The sequence below is a fragment of the Euprymna scolopes genome, chromosome 43 (assembly GCF_053919585.1).
Source record: "Euprymna scolopes isolate OS-2025 chromosome 43, ASM5391958v1, whole genome shotgun sequence".
In the NCBI taxonomy this organism is placed as follows: domain Eukaryota; kingdom Metazoa; phylum Mollusca; class Cephalopoda; order Sepiida; family Sepiolidae; genus Euprymna; species Euprymna scolopes.
Window position 1 is genome coordinate 48,405,001 of NC_136524.1, and position 22,903 is coordinate 48,427,903.

Here is a 22,903-nt window from a genome sequence, read left to right on the forward strand (position 1 = left end):
CTCACTACCAATCTATAAGTTATGACAATAGGACCATTGCCAGCACCCTCAAAATACATCACTGGATTGCCACGAATAATAGGGATTGCCCAGGGTGATGAAAATAAAGGCCACGGTTATAGTCTCTATTGTGGTTTCAAGTGAGATCCACATCATGCGACCTCACATCTTCAAAGTCGGCTTGAAAGTCAATACCAAAGCGTACCTGGATGTACTGAAAAGTGTGGTGATCCCCTGGTGCAATCAAATGGCTACTGGCAGACTTTGAGTGTGGCAGCAGGACTTGGCACTGGCCCACAAGAACAAAGATGTCACCAGCAGAGTTAATGTTCGTGAGGAAAATTAGGCCGGTCTTCGAGAAACTTTTGCCAAAACAGGTGAAACCGTCAAATACTATAGTTCCTAAAAAGAGGTATTTACCTGGTGTAAAGGTATTTTTCCAGGTACACAAAAATAATAGTACAATGTGAGAACTAAGAAAGGTCCAGAAAAGGATTGGGCAAATGGTCTCCATTATCGAAGGGCCAAGATTTACTCACCAGAAACATTTAAACCAAATTCGGAAACATATCACAGATGACGAAAGACAACCTCCTGCTGAACAAGAAGAGGTAATGGACCAAATATGACACGTTCGACTTGGTAACACCACAAGCAGCCGGGCAATGCCGGTCCTTCAGTAAAAGGAAAATAGCTAACCCAATAGAGATCAACCCCAGGAAAAAGAGTTACACGATTATTCCAGCGGAATGAAAAGCTCGGGAGGAGGGGATGTAGGATACAAATCACTCCTATTTGAGAACTAAGTGGAATCAACTAGTCCTATAAATACTGCTGGTTTCAGAGACTAAATGGAGATATTCAAAGCATGTTTAACCACATGCTACGAACACGTTCCTCTCATACCACTTTATTCTTTATAATAAATACGTATTATATTTTATACACTTTACACTACTTGTGGTTTCTTTCATTTGTGACCCCTAGCACGGGTCTACAACACTTACTCTATAAACTGACCCAGCTACCTCAACTGTTCTACATTTACTAACCAAAAAAAGTCTAATCCATTCTTTCAATTCAGCCATACCATCAAAGTCTCCCCTTCTGCACACATCTCTCTATACTGTTCAAATTTAATCTTCTTCTGAGATCATCAGATGTAAATCTATCTTTAAGATTCACATTACACATCCATTTTGATATCCTTTCTCTCCATGCAACGCATATCCTCAACTCTTACTGGTCAGGTTTCACTTTCATATATCATCATTCTACATATACATGCCTAATAGACTCTTCTATTGGTTAACAACATATGCAGAGTCTTGGTTGCCATAAGTTTTGGCATATAACTAACAAGGTCTTAAATAGATGCATGTCCTTTATCCCTTTGTGATCAGGGTCTCTTACCTCTGGAATTTCCTTCCAAGACTGGAAATAAACTGACATCCACATATCTGTTCATGATATTACCACACTTATTAAGAACGTTAATGCCAGCAAAGCAACTAGTCCTGACAATATTCCAGTTGTAGTACTCAAAAAGTTACAACTGGAACTAGCACCGAATCTTACAAAGCTATTCAATCGCTGCATAAACGAGAACTGCTTCCCAACACCTTAGAAAACCTCATCAATCAATGAATTTATTTTGCCCTTAACTCATCATGCAATTTCTCTCCCAATTTTCAAATCATGCCCATATTCATTTATTTTTTTTCAAAAATTGATAAGTGCTTTTTCTTCTAGTGAGTTTGCTCAATATTTAATGTTATATGTAAAAAAAAAAAAAAGAATTAGCATATCCAAATGAAATAAGTAACATTTGTATGTTACATAAATCAAATGTTATCAAAATAAGTAATTAATCAAAACAGAATAGATATGCTCAACATACCTTTTTTATTGGTGAGTCTTTTAATTCAAAAAGTATACGTTGTCTTTGTTTAGGAGGAAGCTGCTTGAGGACATCTTTCTTTTCTCTGCGTATCATCACAGTTTGAAATAATTTGTGTTGTAACTCATCTAAATTGCTTGCGCCACTTGAAAAATAATATTAAAAAACACAGAAAATAATTCCAGTAAAAAGTGACAGGCTTAAATAAGGGGTTAGGGTTAGGGTTAAATAAGGAATGGTTCTTTATAGAGGCAGTAAACTTTAAATTAAAATAAATAACAGAATAGTATTTTTATTTATACAAATATATGGTTTATTCCAAAGATAAATTTTTGGTATTTATAATTTAAATACAACTTCAGGCATATGGCATAATTTAGAGGTCCGATTTTCACAAACTCTATGCATTAAATTGGGCCGTATTTTGGCAATAATGCGTCCAATGTTGTCTTCCAAATGGTTTATTGTTTCTGGTTTATCAGTGTGAACATTTCCTCAAAGTAAATAATCTAATGGGATGAAATCACACAAATGAGGTGATCAGTTGCCAGATTCATTTTCTGGAATTATTCGTTCATCAAATTTGCACAAATAGCAAATGCTGCTCGGGTGTCAGTCTCTTCATGATGAATTGCCAAACCAAGCTGAACTCAAAATAATCGATAGTTGACAAATTTGCAACTGAAGAAAATAGAGTTGTCAATTTAAAGTTCACCATCTTTAAAAAAAAACCTATACATTTTATGTATATATATATATATATAAATACTGACATTAAATCTGCAGAGCTAATTCTTTATTTTCACGCTTTTTAATTTGAAGAATCTTGACTTAGATTTTTTTTTTTTTCTTTACTTAAGGTGTTAGTTCATTGCCAATCACCTGAGATGCCCCTACTGGAAAATGCAGACAGGGCTGTTCAGGCCAGAGTGCTCTTTACAGGACTCTACATTGCGAGTGAAACAGTCGCATTTGCGAGTGATTTTTCAAAGTGGCAACAAGAAATAACGAAACGCTTATCTTTTGGCGATTGTATTTCTTTCACTGATAATCTTCCAAAGCTCACTACTGAATGAAAAATATCTTTTCAACTTTTTTTTTTTTTTTTAATAAAATGAACAAAGTCAAATTATTTAAATAATAAAAGTTTAATAGAACAATATACTCTTTTTTTTTTTTTTTTTAACAAAGGCTGTTTAAAAAGACATCTGAAGAATTTCGAATGTTTACACCATCAAGGTATCAACACAAAATACGGTGTATATTTAGAATTACACTTATTTAAAAAAAAATACACAGAAAAATATTTATGATGCTCGTCACAGAACACAGATATCATATTCTAAAAATCATATTTGGCAAGTAACTTTTCTATTTGGCTAGTAAACAAAAATATTTAGTTGTCAAAGATAAATTTGTCCATAAAGCCCTGTAGTAGTAGTAGTAGTAGTAGTAGTAGTAGTAGTAGTAAAGACATTCCGACCCATTCTTGATGATAAGAAGCGGTATAGAAAGATTAATAAATGAAAATATGTGAATCACATCTTTTACTACAAATTTTCTTAATTATTTTTTTTGTTTTGTTTGATATTTAATCACAACAAAATGTTGGATAGGCCATGTGCACTGCATGGACATTACGCAAATCCCAAAAGACATTCTCTATGGCCGTCCTCACCTTCACTATGTTGAAGTGTGTAAACACGAAATGAAAGTATATGATATTGACCCTAAACAATTGGGAGCCCGACAACTCTGGAGACAAATGGTAACCAAAGGCTTGACCCCTGGGGAAAGGTCCATCACAGATCGGACGGAAACCAAGAGACTATTCAGCAAGGCCAGTCAACAAAACTCAACAGATCACTAACACGATGCACCGACTTTGACCTGCAAGCTCTGCAATCAACAATGTAGATCTAAAATAGACTTATCCAGCCGCAGAAGACTATGTTCAATCACAACCTCTACAGGTGCAACCCCATAGTCTTCTGGACTGACAGATGCCAACAACCAAAAAAAAAAAAAAAATATGTTAATTTTCATTTTTTTCAATCTTTCAATGCATCTTCTTATCCTGCAAAGGTTAAAAAAATAAAATAAAAATCAAACAATTTGTCAATAGGCTTCCAATCACGCTTCTCAGTTACGCAATGAAAATGATAACTAGAACTACCCATCTGTGGAATAAAATATTTCAACTATATTTGAAAATACATAATATAACATTTTGACCTATATTGAGGATCAAATATCGGTTCTTCTTCGTTATTGTACCTATTTACAATGCCTCCCCACGGGACAGAGTTAGATACCAGGATCGTTTTTTAACGTGGAGAAAAGGTACAAAAATAAGAAAATTGTCTCCGTCGTGAAGGACTGCTCCTTCACCAATAGAGAACAAGAAATGGAAGTGCAGCATCTGAAGAAGAGATACTACACTTTGATCTTGGCCAAAAGGCCAAATAATTGTAGGGAAATTCGAAAATTGAAATATTGAATATCAAGCAAAACCAATATCATGTCGCCGTTATGAAAATATCCAAAAATGATGAAAAAATAATGAGGTAGAAAATTAATTATTAATGAAAACAGTTTTCAAAGACAATTAGCGAAAATGAAGTTTTTGCTAAATTAGCCAAAAATTTTAAGTTTTCAGAGAATATTTACCTTCCTTTTGTTACAATTAGAACTCTCCGGGGCTTTTTAAAAAATGTTTTTGTGAAAAACTCAATTTTTACTAATAGTCTTTGAAAACTATTTTCATTAATAATTGATTATCGTTTTTCATAATTTTTGGATATGTTCATTACTGTGACATGACAATTCAGTAGATACCATTGGTTTTACTTGAAATTCAATATTTCATTTTTTCGAATTTCTCTACAAATCACAAAGTAGAACCTAAAAGACATTGTGGATCATATCTTAATTTGTTTTAATACTCAAGGATAAGATGTATTTATTTGAAATATATATAAAAATACATAAGTAGATCATATCTTTTACCAGACATCTTATTTCATTGTTTTTTGTTTGTTAAATACTTATAAGTTTCTACCAGAAAATATAGATTTTCAATTATTTGAAACCGTTTTGAAAGAATTAAAAAGCAATAATCATTTTATAGAAAATAACAGTAGGGCCTAATAAAAAGTTGTTTTTTTAAATGGAAATTACTCCAGACAACATGAAGCCACTTGACGTAAAGGGCTAAAAAAAAAAAAAAAAAAAAAAAAAAAAAAAAAAAAAAAATATAATACTTCAAAGTCAAAATCTAGGTAATGATAAGTGTTAGGCGGAATAGATTCTGAACCAGAAAACAACAATTCTTTCCTCTTTGTAAGAAACTTTGCACACGGATATGAGGACAACGTAAATGAAGAAAGAGTCACAAGTACTTTAATAGAATGTGCTCTAATGAACTTATACCACTTGAGCCCTTCTCACCATACATACTTCAGACTAACAAGCAACAAAATCCCACCCCTTCATTGTTGAGATCCACAAATACCAAAAAGCATTTTACTTTAATAGCTTCTTCCTGCTGGACTTTGAAATTCCCTCCCTGTTTCCTACTCCCTTGACTGTACTAACCTGCAGAAGTTTAAACACAATATGAGCAGATATAGCGCTGCTCAACTCCCCACAGTTCACTGTTAGACACAACCACAAATAGTAGGCCCTCATGTTCCAAGTGGCAACATACCATGTTTATGGTGAAAAAGAGTATAAAAAAAGAGTATGAAAAAGAGTAAAGAAAAAAAAAGTATAAAAAAGAGAGTATAAAAAAAGAGAATAAAAAGTACAAAAAAAGGGTATAAAAAAGAGTATAAAAAGTATAAAAGAGAGTACAAAAAAGAGTATTAAAAAGTATTAAAAAAAGAGTATGAATAAAGAGTATAAAAAAAAGAGTATAAAAAAAAGAGTATAAAAAAATCTTAAAAAGTATTTAAATTAATTTAAAAAAGAGAATATTTACTCGACTTTTCTGATTCGTTTCTTCCCAAAATATTCATATCGAGCACCACAAAATCTGTTAGTATATTCCCAGAAATTCCCAAACACATTAGTATTCAGTGCTTCTAGTTGTGGAAAGAGCTGAAATTAAATTAAAAAAAAAAAAAAGTGACCAATATTATATGACATTTAATGAATAATAATGTTTCGTTATTTGAAATTTTTCACACTTCTGTTCTCATCTTGAGTGTTATTTTCACGTTTTGACAATTTTATCCCCTATGCCGTAGGTCCTTACGGACATCCCAGTAATATAGTGGATTTTAAGTACTTGCTAAAATTCAGTTGTAAGTTACACTCTTCTGGAGGTTGAAGGTTTAGTCCTCAGTGTCGGTGACTTCAAAATACAATTGCAAATTACTTAAGACTTCTACCCAATCATGGCTGACAGAACAAGAGCATGCTACCTTCGTGGATTAAATAAAGGGTTCCATTCGAAATTCTGTACGTACAGATTCCTGAGTTTGACAGAAAGATCAGAGGCTACATTAACCGAAATGTGAAAATAATGCTCAAGATGAGAACGATAGTCTGAAGAATCCAAATATGAATGATCAATCCTCATCAAAAAAATTCAAAACAATAATGCTTTGTTACTACAAATAATTGATAAAGCACTAAACAAAGCCACAACACTAAAAATAATAAGAAATCAATAATTTGACCCCCAACCCTCCCCTTCAAAAAAAAAAAAACCTTAAAAACTCCTATTTGTTTTTTTTTCCAAACCGTAACATACGGACTAAGGAAAGAACAAGCAGAATATCACACTGATAAAACAAGCCAGAATAACATGTTCAATTAGTTTTACACATACTTTCTTAAAAAAAAATTTTTTTTTTAAATTAAAAAAAAAAAAAAAAATGTTTAGCACTCATCAGATTCCATCTTTGCTTGCTTATAATATCATGTCAGGTGATGTTTAGGTTTGATGATGAATGCCCTGGAAATGTCACTTCTGATTAATGTTTACCAGTAATGTTAGCAACTATGCAAACGAACGTAGCTGTTTTTTTTTGTTTTTTTTCCAGAATAACAGAATATTTTAAAACTGATAAACATTAATCAGAAGTGATGTTTCCAGGGTATTCATCATCAAGTGGATGTACACAGACAGAACTTGATGAGAGCTAAATTTCTTTATTGATGGCTAGAAATTTGTCATTTAATGCTATTTTGAGTTTCCATAACCTTACTTTCTATATAATAAATTAAAAAAAAAAGGTACTTGTACAGTTTAATCAAGACGTTAAAAAATGAAAATATCAAAAAAAGGTTATATGGTACGTATCCGTTATGGAACAAAGTTCTCTCAAAAAAATTTTCACTTAATTTCATCAAGTACTTTTTTTCTTTTACAGCGAAAAAACAATCTGTTATGATACCGAGCAAAAGGTTCTTTTTTTAGGAAGAATAGCTAGTATTAAAGATGTGGAGGGAGTATCAGTGCTTAAACTGGAGTTATCTTCCCGTGACCTGTTCAAAAACTTCAAAGATGGCTACCTTCAACATGCTGTCATAAAAACATGTTTTTCCACTGTAAAAAAAAAAAAAAAACTAGTCAATCAAATTAAGTGAAATTTTTTTTGCGGAGATCTTCAGTCTAAAACGGATACGTACAATATAACCCTTTTTTTCAATATTTTCATTTTTAATGTCTTGACTTGATTAAACTCTCCAAGCACCAAAAAAAAAGAAGAAAAAAAAAGACTTGTGTCATGTTTAAATAAAAAATTTCAGCAAACTAAAATCTTACCTCAATTGGTCTGGCAAGTGCAGGAGTTCCTGACAACAAAATGCGTCGATTTGCAGCCTTGACAAGGGGCACAATCACTTTACTTGAAACCGATTTGAAATTTTTTATGTAGTGAGATTCATCAGCAATGACCACTTTGAACTTTTGATTCATCAAAGCTTCTAGGACTAAATTACTTGTCTTTTTACTTAAGATGCCGTAGGAAACCAACGTGATCTTTGTTGAGTTGAATCCACTGAAAAGTTTAAACAAAAAAATAAATAAATAAATGTGTTTATTTAAAATTACACTTACACAAAAAAAAAAAAAAAAAAAAAAAAAATCAAAAATACAAAAAATCTTTAGTATGTATATACTTATCACGGAACATAGACCTCACATTCCAAAAAATTCACACAAACTGATCAAGTAGTGTTATTATTTTTTTTTTTAAATAAGAAAATAATTTTATATGATTTTTGACAATCTTAAATAGTATTTACATTTCACATGCAATACATTTTTCAAAAAAAAATGTATTTATTTATTTTCACATGATTTTTTCTCAAACAAGTCTTTATTTACAGACAAATTTTCACAGAAATAGGGAATGAATATTTCATAAAAAATGCAAATAAACATATTTATGTGAAAAGTAAAAAATAGTTTACAAATATTCTTATTTATTACTAGCATGGGTACCCAGCGTTGCTGGGTTGACATGAAGTTCCGTTTGAAACACGACTGTTATACTAATCATTTTCATCATGGGTAACGTGGATACTCCCCATAACAATTTCAAAAATAAAAGAACGGATAAAAACATGTAAATGTAATCGCCTGCAAAAAGAAGTATCTGTTACCCTCTCCACCAGATATTTCAGCAGAAGGAATCACTGTCCTAAGAAAACTCACGATTTTGTGAACCTAAAAAAATAACGTTTATAAACATTAATGCGTGCATTTGTTTTTTATTTTAGAAAATGTGTAGTTTAGCGGCGTACATTATTTGCCAGACAAAAAAAAATATAAAAACTATTTTTATATAAAACACATTGTTAGACCCAAAGGCTGAAATAAAACCAGAAAAAAATTTCATTTTTATTATTTTTTTATCATTTCTATTTATTATTCGAGGCCACTATATTGCTTTTAAAATTTGGCCTTTCTAAGTTTTTTTTAAGCTCTTTCATGAACTATGTTTTTGGCGGCCATATTTTTTTTGTAATAAAAGAGTGTAAAAAGGCCAAATTTGGCCTTAAAAAAGCCAATCTACCAAACCTAAAAAAATTCTAAACGTGTAAGGCGTGCACATTTAGTCTAATAAAAAATGATAAAAAAACATAAAAATGAATTTTTTTTTTTTTTTGCTTTATTTCAGGCCTTGGGTCTAATAATGTTTTATATAAAAATAAATAGTTTTTATAATTTTTTTTGTCTGTCAAATAATTTACGCCGCTAAAATACACATTTACCTTTATTTTTTGTAAGTGCACTTTTTTTTTACTGGCTTTTTTTTTGTAAATAAAGGAAATTTTAGATTTGCTTTTTTAGTGGTGGGGTGGGGGGGATTTCGATTTGCTTTTTATTTGTCGTTTTATGTTTCTAATGTAATCGCCCGCCCTCAAAAATTGAATTTGTCATATTTTTGGCTTTGTTTTGTTTATTAAATTGTTAGGTGAAAGTAGGGAATGGTCTCATAAAAAATAATTAAATTTATAATTAATTTATGTTTCCAATGTAACCCCGCCCCCACAATCGCCAAACTTTAAAAAAATGCTAGAGGTGACATGTCTCATTGAACGCTTGGTGGCCAAAAAGTGACTGCTCATTTTACGTTAAATTTATATAGAAAAGTGATCCCCACTCTAACATGTTATTTTTTTTTTTTCCACATTTCTAATTTTTACGCATTTCTTTGCACTTCTGCAAACTAATAATATTCATAAAGGCTGTTTAAATAAATGTATTTAGGCTGAAAAAAAGTAGATCTCCATTTTTTTTAGGGGTTAAATGCCGCTGGGTCACGTCGTATAAAGTTACCTTTTTAATTAGAAATTTAAGTTTTTAATCAATGAAATTAACACGAAAAAAGAAAAAAAAAGTGTAAATCGTGGAATTTAGAGGTGGGGGGGGGGGGAGTTTAATTTTTTTAGGTATTAAATGACACTGAATTACGTAGTAAAAATTTACCGATTTCTGTATTGCCGTAAGGAATAAAATAAAACAAACAAATGAAATCTTTTCAGTTTTTTTCATAAGTGTTTTTTTTTTATATTTAAAAAAAAACAAACAATAAAAGCCAAACATTTTTTCTATCTACATGGAATTATTTTTCCAGCTAGAAACATAATGAAATTACCAAATGATATTTGGCAAACGTTTGTTTTTGTCTTTGTTTTTTTATGGATAGCATCTAGGGGCAAATAACTCTAAAAAAAAAAAGTTTTAGGAAAAAGGTTGCTGTTGGAAATATTAATTTCAAAATAAATTAAATTTAATATATTATCAATATAATTTTTGTTTAAAATTTATTAAATAACAATTTTAAATAGAATACTTCAAATAATTCTCTTGCTAAAACATTAACTAAGATACCACTATTTAGTAAAATCAATTTTTCTTAATGTCATATGCAAATAAGGTGGTCTCTTAATTGTATATTTTTCCAAGTATCATACTATATATAGAAATAACTGAAAGATTAAAGTAAGACACGTTTTGTATATATTAATCAAATTGTGAACAAACAAACAGACAGGAATACGAATTTACATATATAGATATTTAAGAGCAATATTTTTTATCAAAATAATTGTGTGAAAATGAATGAAACAATAAAAAAATTGTGGAATGTAATCAGGTGAAATAAACATACTTATTTGAAAAAATATAAATAAACATTTATTTGAAGAAATCATAATTATAACTAAATGAACATATTTATCTGAAAAAAATATAAATGAACATATTTATCTGAAAAAAATATAAATTAACATATTTATTTGAAAAAATCACAAGAATAAATAAACATTTATTTAAAAAGATTATAAAAATAAATAAACATTTATTTTTTAAAAATCATAAAAATAAATAAACATATTTATTTGAAAAAATATTTCAATAAAATAAATATATTTATCTGAAAAAAAATCATAAAAAGTAAATGAACATTTATTTGAAAAAAAATCAAATATAAAAAAACATATTTATTTGAAGAAATCATAATATAATTAAATATATTTTTTAGAAAAAAAACATAAAAGTAAATGAACATACTTGTTTGAAAAAAATTACTTCAATTAAATAAACATGTTCATTTGAAAAATTCATAAAAGTAAATAAACATTTATTTAAAGAAAAATCATTAATATAAAAATATTAATATAAAATATTTATTTGAAAAAACTCATAAATATAAATAAATATATTTATTTAAAAAAATCATAAAAGAAAATGAACATATTTATTTGAAACGAATTACTTCAAATTAAATAAACAATTTGAAAAAGTCATAAAAGTAAATAAACATTTATTTAAAGAAAAATCATTAATATAAAAATATTAATATAAAATATTTATTTGAAAAAACTCATAAATATAAATAAACATATTTATTTAAAAAAATCATAAAAGTAAATGAACATATTTATTTGAAAAAAATTACTTCAAATTAAATAAACAATTTGAAAAAGTCATAAAAGTAAGTAAACAAAATTGTTTGAAAAAGAAGTAGATGAACATATTTATATGACAAAAATCATAAAAGTAAAAGACATATATATTTGAAAAAAAAATTATTTAAATAAACATATTTATTTGAAAAAATTATTAAAAGTAAATGAACACTTATTTGAAAAAAAAAACATAAAAGTAAAAAACATTTATATGAAAAATCAAAGTAAATAAACATATTTATTTGAAAAAAATCATAAAAAGTAAAAAACATTTACATGAAAAAATCAAAGTAAATAAACATATTTATTTTAAAAAATTACTTTAATAAAATAAACGTTTATTTAAAAAAAAGTAAATGAACATTTATTTGAAAAAAAAAAATCATAAAAGTAAATAACTATATTTATTTGAAAAACTACTCCAATTATATAAACATATCTATTTGAAAAAAAAAAAATCATAAAAGTATATAAACATTATCACTTGAAAAATGTTCATAAAAGTGAAAAAACATTAAAATGAAGCAAACAAGAAATCATGGAACATAATTTGGGGGGCGGTGGGGGTAGGGGTCACAAAATTGACTAACTTTATTTCCTACAAGATGTCACCAAGTAGGTTATTATTGATGATCGCTAGTTTTTTTTATAATTTCATTTCTTACCCGACATCATTTCCAGCTTGCACAAGGTTGATCTCACATGGCTGTACTTCTGGTAGCCATTTCTCTAATTCTTCAATCCAAGAATATTTCAAAGATGATGGAACAATTATAAGTGCAGGCCATTCACTTCGGTAATAATATGCAACTGTTATAGCTTGAAGCGTTTTGCCAAGTCCCATCTAAGTAAAAAAATAACAATGAAACAGATAGAAAATTAGTATTAATGTAACGTGTTGAAACAATAACATTATTTTTTAGAAAGACATTCTGAACATGGGGATGGGAGCATGTTATTTTTTTTTTTTTTTTTTTTTTTTTTACAAAGGCATCACCACATTATCAAGGCCCAGAGGCCACTCAAGGATAAGGGTTAAATGTGAGAGGGCATTTTCCTTATCGAACGTTTTTGGAACCATCTGGAATAATCAAGAAAATTCTGTGTTATAGCATTCTATAGAACATTAAAATATATTATTTAGAATGCTTTCGAAACAATCTAGAATAATCAAGAAATTTCCATGCAGAAACATATACAAGGATGCTGCATCAGTTGCTAAATTGTTAAGTTGCTGACTTGCTGTTAAGAACTCTAGTAATGTTTCTAGGATGAAAATCCAGCTGAAAGAAACTTTTTAAAAGCCAATCACCGCATCAGTTGAAGAAACTGGAATTTTGGTGACTACAAAGATTTCTGTATATTTTCTCAATGACCAAAGAATTATATTTAAATTCTTTAAATCTATATATTAATAGGATAGCGTGTGTGTTATTTATTTTGTGTTTCACGCTTACATCCGAGTGACTGTCATTTAATTGTTATGGACTTCCATTTCTTGTAATAAATAATTTTACCAAGAATTCTCCATTCTTCGTTTCGGTTTCAATTATAGCTGATGGCACTGCAGTAATCTAATTTTTTGATAAATAATTTTATCAAGAATTCTTCATAAGTTTTGGTTTCAGTTTTGATTATAGCTGAAGAAACTCAAGTTATATATATATATATATATATATATATATATATATATTTTTTTTTTTTTCATAAGTTTTGGTTTTGGTTTTAATTATAATTGATGCACCCATCATATGGATATATTTTTTTTTATTTTTGAAATCGCAACTTTATAATATATAAGAATCAATAGAAATTAACTCTTTAATAATAATATATATATATATACAATTTGCAAGAATTAAAATATCATATTTAAGCATACTTTATGACCAGGCTATGCTGAGCCTTCCTGCTAGCTTAGATAAATACTTTTGCAGTTTTAACAAAAGAGCTACAATAATGTCAGAGCATCTCAATTTATGCTGAACATCTACAGAATGCCAACATCAATATATTACACATGAACGAGTCCTCTGTGAAATTTTCACAGGTCCCGCTAGTACTTATCATTTGTAGAGATATCCCAGTTTAAATATTTTGCACATAGCAAACACACAGACATAATGCACAGCACTTTCAGCTTCTAGACACATACGATTATCACCTCTGTTGCATGTTTTAGCCGATTTATGGCAATGTCTATTTTTTTTTCTTCTTTTTCTCAAGTAGCATGCAACTAGGACACGTGCACCATGCACTCCAAGTGTGTTTTACACATGCAACCGATTCTGTTATGAGATGAATGTTCGTGTACTATCCAACTTTATCAAGGTAAGCCCGAACATTGCAAATCATGAACAGACAAACTCTACAATCCTGAATTACCTCGGTAACAACTTTAACCCAAATATTTAATTTCTGTCCACACTTGATAAGCAAAGATCAACAACAACATGTGTGTATGTATGCACACATATATCTTATGCATTTTTCATAAAAAGCTATTGTCTATAAAAAAATGTGTAAATATCCTTTCTCGTTTAAATAAAGTCTATGGTTGGATATATATAAATGCGGTACATATTTTCATTAATTTATGGCGACAAATGCGCAAGGTTACCATAACAATTAGTTTTACTCATACCTAAAAGATTTGATTTGAAGTAAGTAGTTCTTATCTCCCTTTTACCCTCAACGCTATAGGTCTTATAATCGCTTTCAAAGCTCGTCGCCATAGTACTGAGAAAGTGCATTTACTTGTAAATATTATTTGTATGTTTTCTTTTATGTTAAAATAGATATTTCTTTTTTTATTTCTTTTTCTATTTTTTTTTTACAATGTGGTCACTTATCAAAGCCTGGAAGCCACTCGAGGATAAGTGTCAATGAGTGTACAGTAACCACAATGGGAAAACGTTGTAGCAAAGAAATATATCCCATCATGCATCATTCCCTCATGAATGAAATACATAGTTCAGTTTTAAAGCCCGTGCTTCACTCTGGATTTTACCCAAGAAGCCTTTCCCATCAGTGAGTATTCTACAAGGCAGGGGACATTTAAAGTCAGAGTTTACCTTCTATATATATAAAAGGCAAAACGGCCACATGTGCGTTTTTGTATGTCCGCTAAGGGCTTTTTTTGCTGGGGTTCTCAGGGGGTGAGGTGGGGTGGGGGTATTATTTCCAACAACTTTTTATATACTCCTTAGATTATAATATCTACGATTTGTGAACAGAGGTTGTCTCTACATTTATTTTGAGTGACTTTAAAAAAAAAACCCTGGTTTTGAGTGTTTGTCTTTCTCGTATAAATAAAGCGAAACTGAATCAAAACAGTGATTCGCGGGCCTTGATGGCCGGCACATCTTCAAGGCAATCAGCTTTGATCACTGTGGGGAATACCCTTCATATCAGACAATCGCTATTCATTAAGACTCTGCCAGAGCTTCGCCTCTTGGGGGGGGGGGAGCTGGTTTTCCCCAACATCGTAGTGAAACAAACATGGACGAAAGCTAAAAGCTTACCTGGCTGTAAGCCAGTTTAGCTTCCAGCCTCTATGGCGTGATGGTTAACATTACTAAATTTCAACGCTTTACACTTCTGCTCCCATCTTGGCATAGCGGTAACATGTCACGTTTTCTTTCACTTTTTTTCCGCCTTCACGTCGCGTGTTCAGGTTCGAGCTTCCCTTTTTTTTTGTCAAACACCCAGGCAATGCTGGGCACCCCTGCTAGTCTTCTATATGGACTGAATTCCATCTTAACACATTCTTAATATTAAGGAGAGTAGAAAGTAGACCTTGGGTTTACTTTCTGCAGCTAAAAGTAACTCTCTCTTCCCTCATTTTATCCTTAAGAGGTACAGGATACTTTCAGGCATAAGTAACTTTCTAGCATGGTAGAGAGAGCCCACCATCTTCGCAACAGCCTTGGTAATGCTCTCAATGTATCTGTTCCAACTCATGTTCCCTGTGAATGTTAAGCCGAAGGGTTTGAAAAAAGTACTTTCAGGTATGCCTATTACTAAAGATACATTACCTAAAAGTACTTCTTTCAAACTCCTTACCTTAACGTTCACAGGGAACATGAGTTGGAACAAATACATTGAGAGTATTGCCAAGGCCACTGTGAAGAAGGTGGGCTCTCTCTACCATGCTAGAAAGCTACTTACGTCTGAAAGTATCCAAGGCCACCATTCGCCCATGCGTGGAGTATTGTTGTCACCTTTGGGTTTCTGCTACTACTCTCACTCCTTGAAAGGGTTCAAAAGAGAGTCGCCAACCTGATAGGTTCTGAATTGTCATCAAAGCTTCAACCTCTGTCCCATCAACAAAATATTGCATCGCTGTGCCTATTCTACAAGTATTTTAATGGTGGATGCTCCGACGAACTACAAGCACTTGTGCCCCCTCAACATAAGCACCCCCAACAAACCCGACAAGCAGCAAAATCCCACCCCTACACAGGGTAGAGATCCATAGATGTAAGAAAGCCTTCTACTCTAATAGTTTCTTCCACAGAACTGCTAGACTTTAGGAATCCCTTCTGGGTTCCTGTTTTCCCAACTGTACTGACATGCAGAAGTTCAAGTTAATGTAAACAGATGTCTCGTTGCTCAACCCCCTACATAGTATCCCTGCAACTTATGTCCCTGATAGTAGCCCTTACATCAAAGTAGCACTGTGCCTTGTTTGGGGTGAAAATGTAATAAAAAAAAAAAAAACGTATCTTTAGCCATAGCTATTGGTGGTTGAGAAGGTTTCTTGTAATTATTAAAGGAAATGAGCTTAGTCTTAGCAGCGTTGAATGTTACCATCCATTTTAGACCCTGCTCCACAACAGACTGAAGGTCTTCCTCTAGGGTTTTCGCCATTGTCTTGGATATGTGTTTGTTCATTTTCCCTTTGTGCCTGCTATAGAGCATGGTGTCATCAGCAAATATACTCATCTCAGAGATTATTTTATCAGGGAGGTCATTTAGAAATAATAAAGGTCCAAGGATCGACTCAAAGTACACCTGCATTTATATCATATTCAGACGTACGACCATTGAGGACAACCTGGATTCTTCTCTTATTTAAGAAGGATTTAATTATGTTAAGTATTCATCAAGTAATTCCATAGGATCTGATTTTCATGAGACTATTGTGCCATAACCTGTCAAAAGCCTTAAATATATCTAGGGCTACTGCCGTCCCTTCTCCTGCCTTATCCAGTGCATGGTATATATATTCAGAGATTACAGTTAGAATAATATCTGCAGTAGAACGGGCTTGCCTAAATCCATGTTGATAGTCAGACAGAAGTTTAAAGTAGTGGATTGGTTTCTGTCTGCAAAGGACAATCAGGGAAGGAGTGGTTTGCTGAGTTCAATGTAGAGTTTGAGGAAACTGACGGGCAAGCATGTTAGCTGTGCACATAACTGCATGATTGTTGGATAGTGGAGGAATTGTTGATTGCCACAATGTAACCAATAATATTTGTATAATAAACAGACTATATATATATATATATATATATATATATATAGCCTTTGAGATTTGAAAAAAAAAATCACTCGACTGCTGGTCGAGTGTGAGGCAAAATTTACTCGCCCCAAAATATTTTTACTCATCCGACTTTATGTCTTTGTTTCAGTCAATAATAGTAAGTAATTTTACAACAATTCAAGAAATTACCGTGTGTATAATCTAACAAGAAAATATTTGTTTAACTCTTGTAAATCAACTATTTTATTACTACAAACATTTCAGTAACTATTCAACAAAACGTTAAAATACAACACCAGTTTCTTTATATAGCAGCATTCATATTATTGTTCCATTAGCGTCAAAGAATTTTTTTCCAAATGAATTTCAAAATCAGAGAGCTAAATGAAGGCGACATTTTGACTAGATGCCGAATGTGTAAATTTGACCTATTGTTGACCTTTAGCTTGACCACTCTTTTTTCAATACTATATTCCAACAGTCTCACAGCTAGAGATGAAAGAATCCACAAATGATGAGACATAGGTCATTCTAAGTCACTGCATATTTGAGGGTCGTAAAATAAATGAGTCCCCCCCCCCGTTTCTTTATTTAAAGAAATTTTATGGACTGGCGGGCGAGTGATTTACAACTTTTAGTTGCCCCAAGAAATTTTCAATCGACTGTGGCGACCAGTCGTGTAAAGTCTCAAAGACTATATATATATATATATATATATATATATATATATATATATATAGTCTTGGAAGTTTTTAACCCTTTAAAAGTATAAAAAAAAAACTTATCTAATTGTTATATTTTTTATCATTTGTTAGAAAAATATTCAGTCAGTAAGTCATTTAATAATCTGCAATCAATGCATCTCGAATTCACTATAGTCCTAATGTTAATTTTAGAGATCATCAGTTGTTTTCCATGAAACACTGTTTCAGGGATTTAAAAACAAAACACTATATTAAATCATGGCTCCCCAGCAGTGTTGATCAAACACCACCTCCCTTAATCACAAGAACAAAAACCTTTTTTATATATATTTGATCTAGTTTTCTACTTTTGATTAATTTAGCTAGCCTATTCATGTTATAAAAACTGTCTTCCTTAGCTGTGAGATTCGTCTGTTTCCAAATTCAAAATTAATATATTTTTTAATTTACCAGTGTTGTATTTATTAGATTAGATCCATTTTACTACTTATCACACCCTACTACTATTAGTACTTTATATATTTACGTTCTTATTTATTTAAAATTAAAAATATATAAAAGTTTAAAACATTTATATATATATATATATATATATATATATATATATATACAGGTTGACCCTAAAAAACAAAAGCTAAATGGAGGCCATCTAGAACATATGCTGTAGAACGGAGAAAAAAAGGCCAAAGACCGTTTTGTTTTGATGTGATGTTTTGAATATAATAAACTAGTTATGACCAAAGTTTGATTTCATTTGGACAAAACACTAAGAAACGGGGCCTAATTAGAGTTGGGGTCCGTTTTTTTGGGTCACCCTGTATATCCATGATATAAAGCTGAATGTCTGTGCATGTGTCTGGTCACAAATAGGCTCCTATATGGTTGACTATTATAGAAAACTGATCACATATAATGATAGAAGATATATAGAGACACAGGAATGGGTATGTTTGATCTGGCATAATGATGATTCATTAAAATTGTGGGGTCTGCGTACGCACCTGGTCCACAAAGTATGGAAATAAAAAATTTAAAAATTAAAAAAAACGTTTACAAGTGTTTTTGATATAGATGTACATAATAATACTTTGATAAGTATGTTTTAACTTAAATAGGGATGGTATAATAACATTGTGGGGTCTGCGTTCGCGCCTGGCCTCCATAGAATGGAAATAGGCACAAACTTTAATAAAGACTTTTCATATCTATCTGCGTAAGTATACTTTGATAATTATGTTTCAGTTTGAAGAAATACGGTATAATAAATAATGGGGTGTTCGTTCGCGTCTGACCTCCAAAGAATGGAAATATGTCACAAAGTTTAACAAGTTTTTTTTAATATAGATCCACAGAATATTGTGATAAGTGTTTCAGTGTGAACAGGTATGGTATAATAAATTATGGGGTTTATCTATTTTATTTTTACTTTCATCATATTTTGCTTTGGTTTTGATACCCCCAAATGCGAAGCTATCTCTTTACAACCCTTCCTTTTCATAACCTATCATACTTTCATAAATCAGAGTCCATTTTCTGTGTCTCGATACATCTTCTATCATTATATGTGATCAGTTTTCAATAATAGTCAACCATATACGAGCCTATTCGTGACCAGACACACACACACACACACACACACATTCAGCTTTATATTATATATATATATATATATATATATATATATATATATATATATATGTATATATACACAAAATTTAGAGAAAATGTGAGATAACCTAAATAGATTAAAACATACATTTAAATTTGATGTAGATTTTAATTGAAATTAAAAGACAATAAATTTAAAATATGATTTAAAAAATCATTATTAAAGACATAAATTTCCAACTATGATAAAAAAAAATTTAAAACAAAAAATTATGAATTATGATTAAAAAGAAATTCACTCACCTCATCAGCAATTAAGCATCTAAAAAGGGGAAAGAAAAAAAGCAATTATTTGTGATAAATGTTCACATTTAATCTTAAACTTGTTGAGAATTTCTACAGCTAAGTACCTAGAAAACGAGTTATTAAACTTAACATAGTCATATGGGACAGAAGGAGAAAGCTGTTTGGTGTTTTTCTACGATTCAACAAAACGTGTAAAATACAATAAAATATCATGAAAGGAAAAAATAAATATGCATTTGCCTTTGTAATATTCAGTACTGATATATATATATATATATATATATATATAGATTTAAGTAAAAGAGAAAAGAGAAAGATCAATTCCACAAAAGGAGACTTATCTGGATAATGCCAAGCTCAACAATAATTATTGGAGCTCATACAATAGGACAACAAGAGAATGAAATGAAGACACAAAACTATATATTGGTAGATATAGAAAGGATCATTTATTGAATAATGGAATACAGACAAAATTTGGGGGATAGAAGGGACTCTTCATGCAATGGCATTTCGAAGCCTAACGCTTCTCATCAGAAGAGTAGAGAAGGTGCTAGGTAGCATGGGGGAGATACGGCGTCTAGCGTAAGGTTCGTTAGGGATGAAAAAGATTAAGAGGAATTATAGAGTGTTGGGGGAAGCTTTAATGAATTCTAAATAAATAAGGAGAATCTTATTATATATAGTATGATATATAAGAATATAAATTGTCTTTAACATAGTATTGAGATTAAGATTCATTACTGTTATGTATTATGGTTGAATAGGGGGGTGTATTGCTGCTGTGTGGTAATTTATTTTAACGGTTTATGGGGTGTCTATTTTCTATGGAGCGGGTAATTTTTCATTAATTTGATGGGGGGGGGGCGAGGGTTATGTAAGATTGTAAAACTGAAAGGTAATATGCGGCAATATATTTATAAGTTTCTACTGTTATGATATATGGTGTATGATCATAAGGGGGCGGTTGGAGATTAGGGTGGCAATGACTATGAGTGCGTATAACTTGATGTAAAAGGTAGAAACTTCAATGTTTTTGGCCAATTTTTTGATACTTGACATCCAAGACACCAAGCTTCAAAATAATACCGATATGTCACGTGTGTTGAAAGTTTTTACAGACATACAAACACACACATTTTGCCTTTTATGTGTGTTAGATTTTTTGGCATATCTTTACGAGAGTGCCCAGCCCAGCGTAATATAACCCCCCCCCACACCTCTCCATGTTAAGAACGACTTTTGGAATAGACACCCACACCCCTAACCTCGAAAGTCGTCCTTAACATGGGGGTGTTTATACTATGCTAGTACTGGGTACTGTCGTAAAAAAATACCGATTTTTTTTTTTTTTTTTTTTTTTAATAATTTAGAATTACATATAATTTCATTTAAAAAAAATTTTAAATGAAAACATGTTTTGTATTTATTCTACACAAGTAAAAATAAAAGTTGTTTAAACTATTTTCCTTTTTGGTAAATTTTTACGACGTACCCCAGCGTATCATAAACACCCCAACCTCCCCATGTTAAGAACGGCTTTCGGAATAACCCCCCCCCACATCGAAAGCCGTTCTTACCATAGGGAGGTTGGGGAGGTATTCCGAAGGCCGTTCTTAACATGGGGTGCTTGCTTGGGGATGTTTATACTACGCTCGTAAAAAAATACCTTTTTTTAAAATTTCTTTTTACTTATAGAAATATTAATAACAGATGTTTCGTTGCCATTTTCCAACTTGTCAGATTTGCTTCGGTTCGTTCCGTTTCACTCGATCTTGGTATTTTAGTGCAAGGTCAAGGTTGCTACTTGACTTGCTCTACGAAATTGCGGGTATTATTCATTCAATGTTTACACATTTTAATCATGCATTTCTCAAGTTTCGATGGATAAAATAAATCAGCTTTTTACATGAAATGACTTCTCATGTAATCATGTTTAAGATAAAAAAACAAAACATTTTTAATGCCTTATGTTTTTCATATCGCCCGTATTTAGTGACATTACACAAGCCCAAATATCAGCTGACGTAATCATAAACAAACACAGACGGAACTTGATGAAAATCCTAATTTTCTAATTAGCAGGGGGGGGGGTTTCAATTTTTTTTTTTTTTGATATTTTACTAAATTCGACATGACAAATGTTTATTTATTTATTTTTTTTTACCGAAATTCAATTTTCGTCCTTATTCGGAACAAGCGCCGAATTTTCTTCAATCTTATTTCTTTCAAGTGACGCAATTACTTTTGCGATAAGAATATATTTTATAAAGGTTTTGTAACTTTTTTCTGTCACGTGTAACGTATTTTGAAAAATCAATTGTTTTTATTGTCCTGACTAAAAATAACGTCATTCATTCATTTTTTGCACAAATATTTGCTAAACTTTTCGAACAAATACGAATACTAATTACTTCACTGACCTTCCTTCCTTACAAATTGCCTTGTAAATACCGTCTACTTGAAAAGGCAATAACTTTGCCACAAGTTTCGGCGGTAAGTCATTCAAAATTTCCTCTTTACGTGCCATTTTGGGTGCCACCGGTGACAGAGTTTATTTCCTATTTAAATTTATTCCCCCCGGAACAAATATCCAGCTCTTAACGACATAGCATAGCAAGTGACTGTTTACATCTACAAAAGGACCCACATTTTTTAAATATTTTTCTTTTTTTGTTCGGAACTAACAGTATATTTTAAATTCCTTTTCCACTTTGTTCTTTTAATTTTGGATTTAGTGGTAGTGTTGTAGTTAACGAACTGTATTTTTTAAGTGTCTTGCTGTAAAAATACTGAATATTATTTTGATTACCCATTTTAGAACACTGTTTGAAAAAAACAAAAAAAACGAAACAAAACATTTAAATGTATTTACCTTTTGGCTAAGAGCAAAGAGTAGTATCTGTTCTGATACTACCTTTCATATTCTTTTTTGTTCTTGGTCAGTGAAAGAGAAATCTTTCTAGACTGAGGTAATTTAATTTTTTGTTCGATTCAAAATGTCCCTATTTTTTTGGCGACAGGAGTTGGGGGGGGGGGTTGCCCTCATATTAAATCCCGACTTTGTGTTTAACTCTGTGCCCATGGGGAGGCAAGTAAATGGGGATGTCGCAATATTTTTGGGTAGATATGTACACGTTGCCCACCTCAACATGATGTGACACAAAGTCGGGAAAGTGGGGATGTCAAGCAAGCGAGGAGGGCACTCTTGCCTAGCTAAAATTGCCTGGGCATCCCCGTTGGTATTCCTCAGTCAAGGTGCCTAAGGTAGCAAGCAATAAACTTATCCCATCCAAAAGCCAGGTGGCAAGGCCTGGGAGGATGGACCTCCTGGATAATACTCAGGTGGTGTACCTAAGTTCAATAGGTACTGGGTCAGTTTCGGTCCCACACCTTTCAGGCTGATTGTCAAGAACAGATTCTTGACTAGTACTTTCTATCCAGTCTCCAAGCAACCGAAAGAGA

The 22,903-nt window shown here is 31.3% G+C and overlaps 1 protein-coding gene across 1 annotated transcript in view; it reads right to left on the minus strand.

Annotated features, from left to right (window-relative positions):
* LOC145268327 (DNA annealing helicase and endonuclease ZRANB3-like) overlaps window positions 1–22,107 on the minus strand; it is a 90,136-nt gene extending 68,029 nt beyond the window's left edge. The window contains exons 1-6 of the mRNA XM_080123817.1: window positions 21,862–22,107; window positions 19,436–19,454; window positions 11,998–12,176; window positions 7,677–7,911; window positions 5,883–6,001; window positions 1,901–2,045 (exon numbers count right to left, since the gene is read on the minus strand). Coding sequence (XP_079979943.1) covers window positions 1,901–2,045; window positions 5,883–6,001; window positions 7,677–7,911; window positions 11,998–12,176; window positions 19,436–19,454; window positions 21,862–21,968 — 804 coding nt within the window. The 5' untranslated portion in view covers window positions 21,969–22,107. The remainder of the gene's footprint in view (window positions 1–1,900; window positions 2,046–5,882; window positions 6,002–7,676; window positions 7,912–11,997; window positions 12,177–19,435; window positions 19,455–21,861) is intronic.
* Window positions 22,108–22,903: the final 796 nt, after the last annotated feature.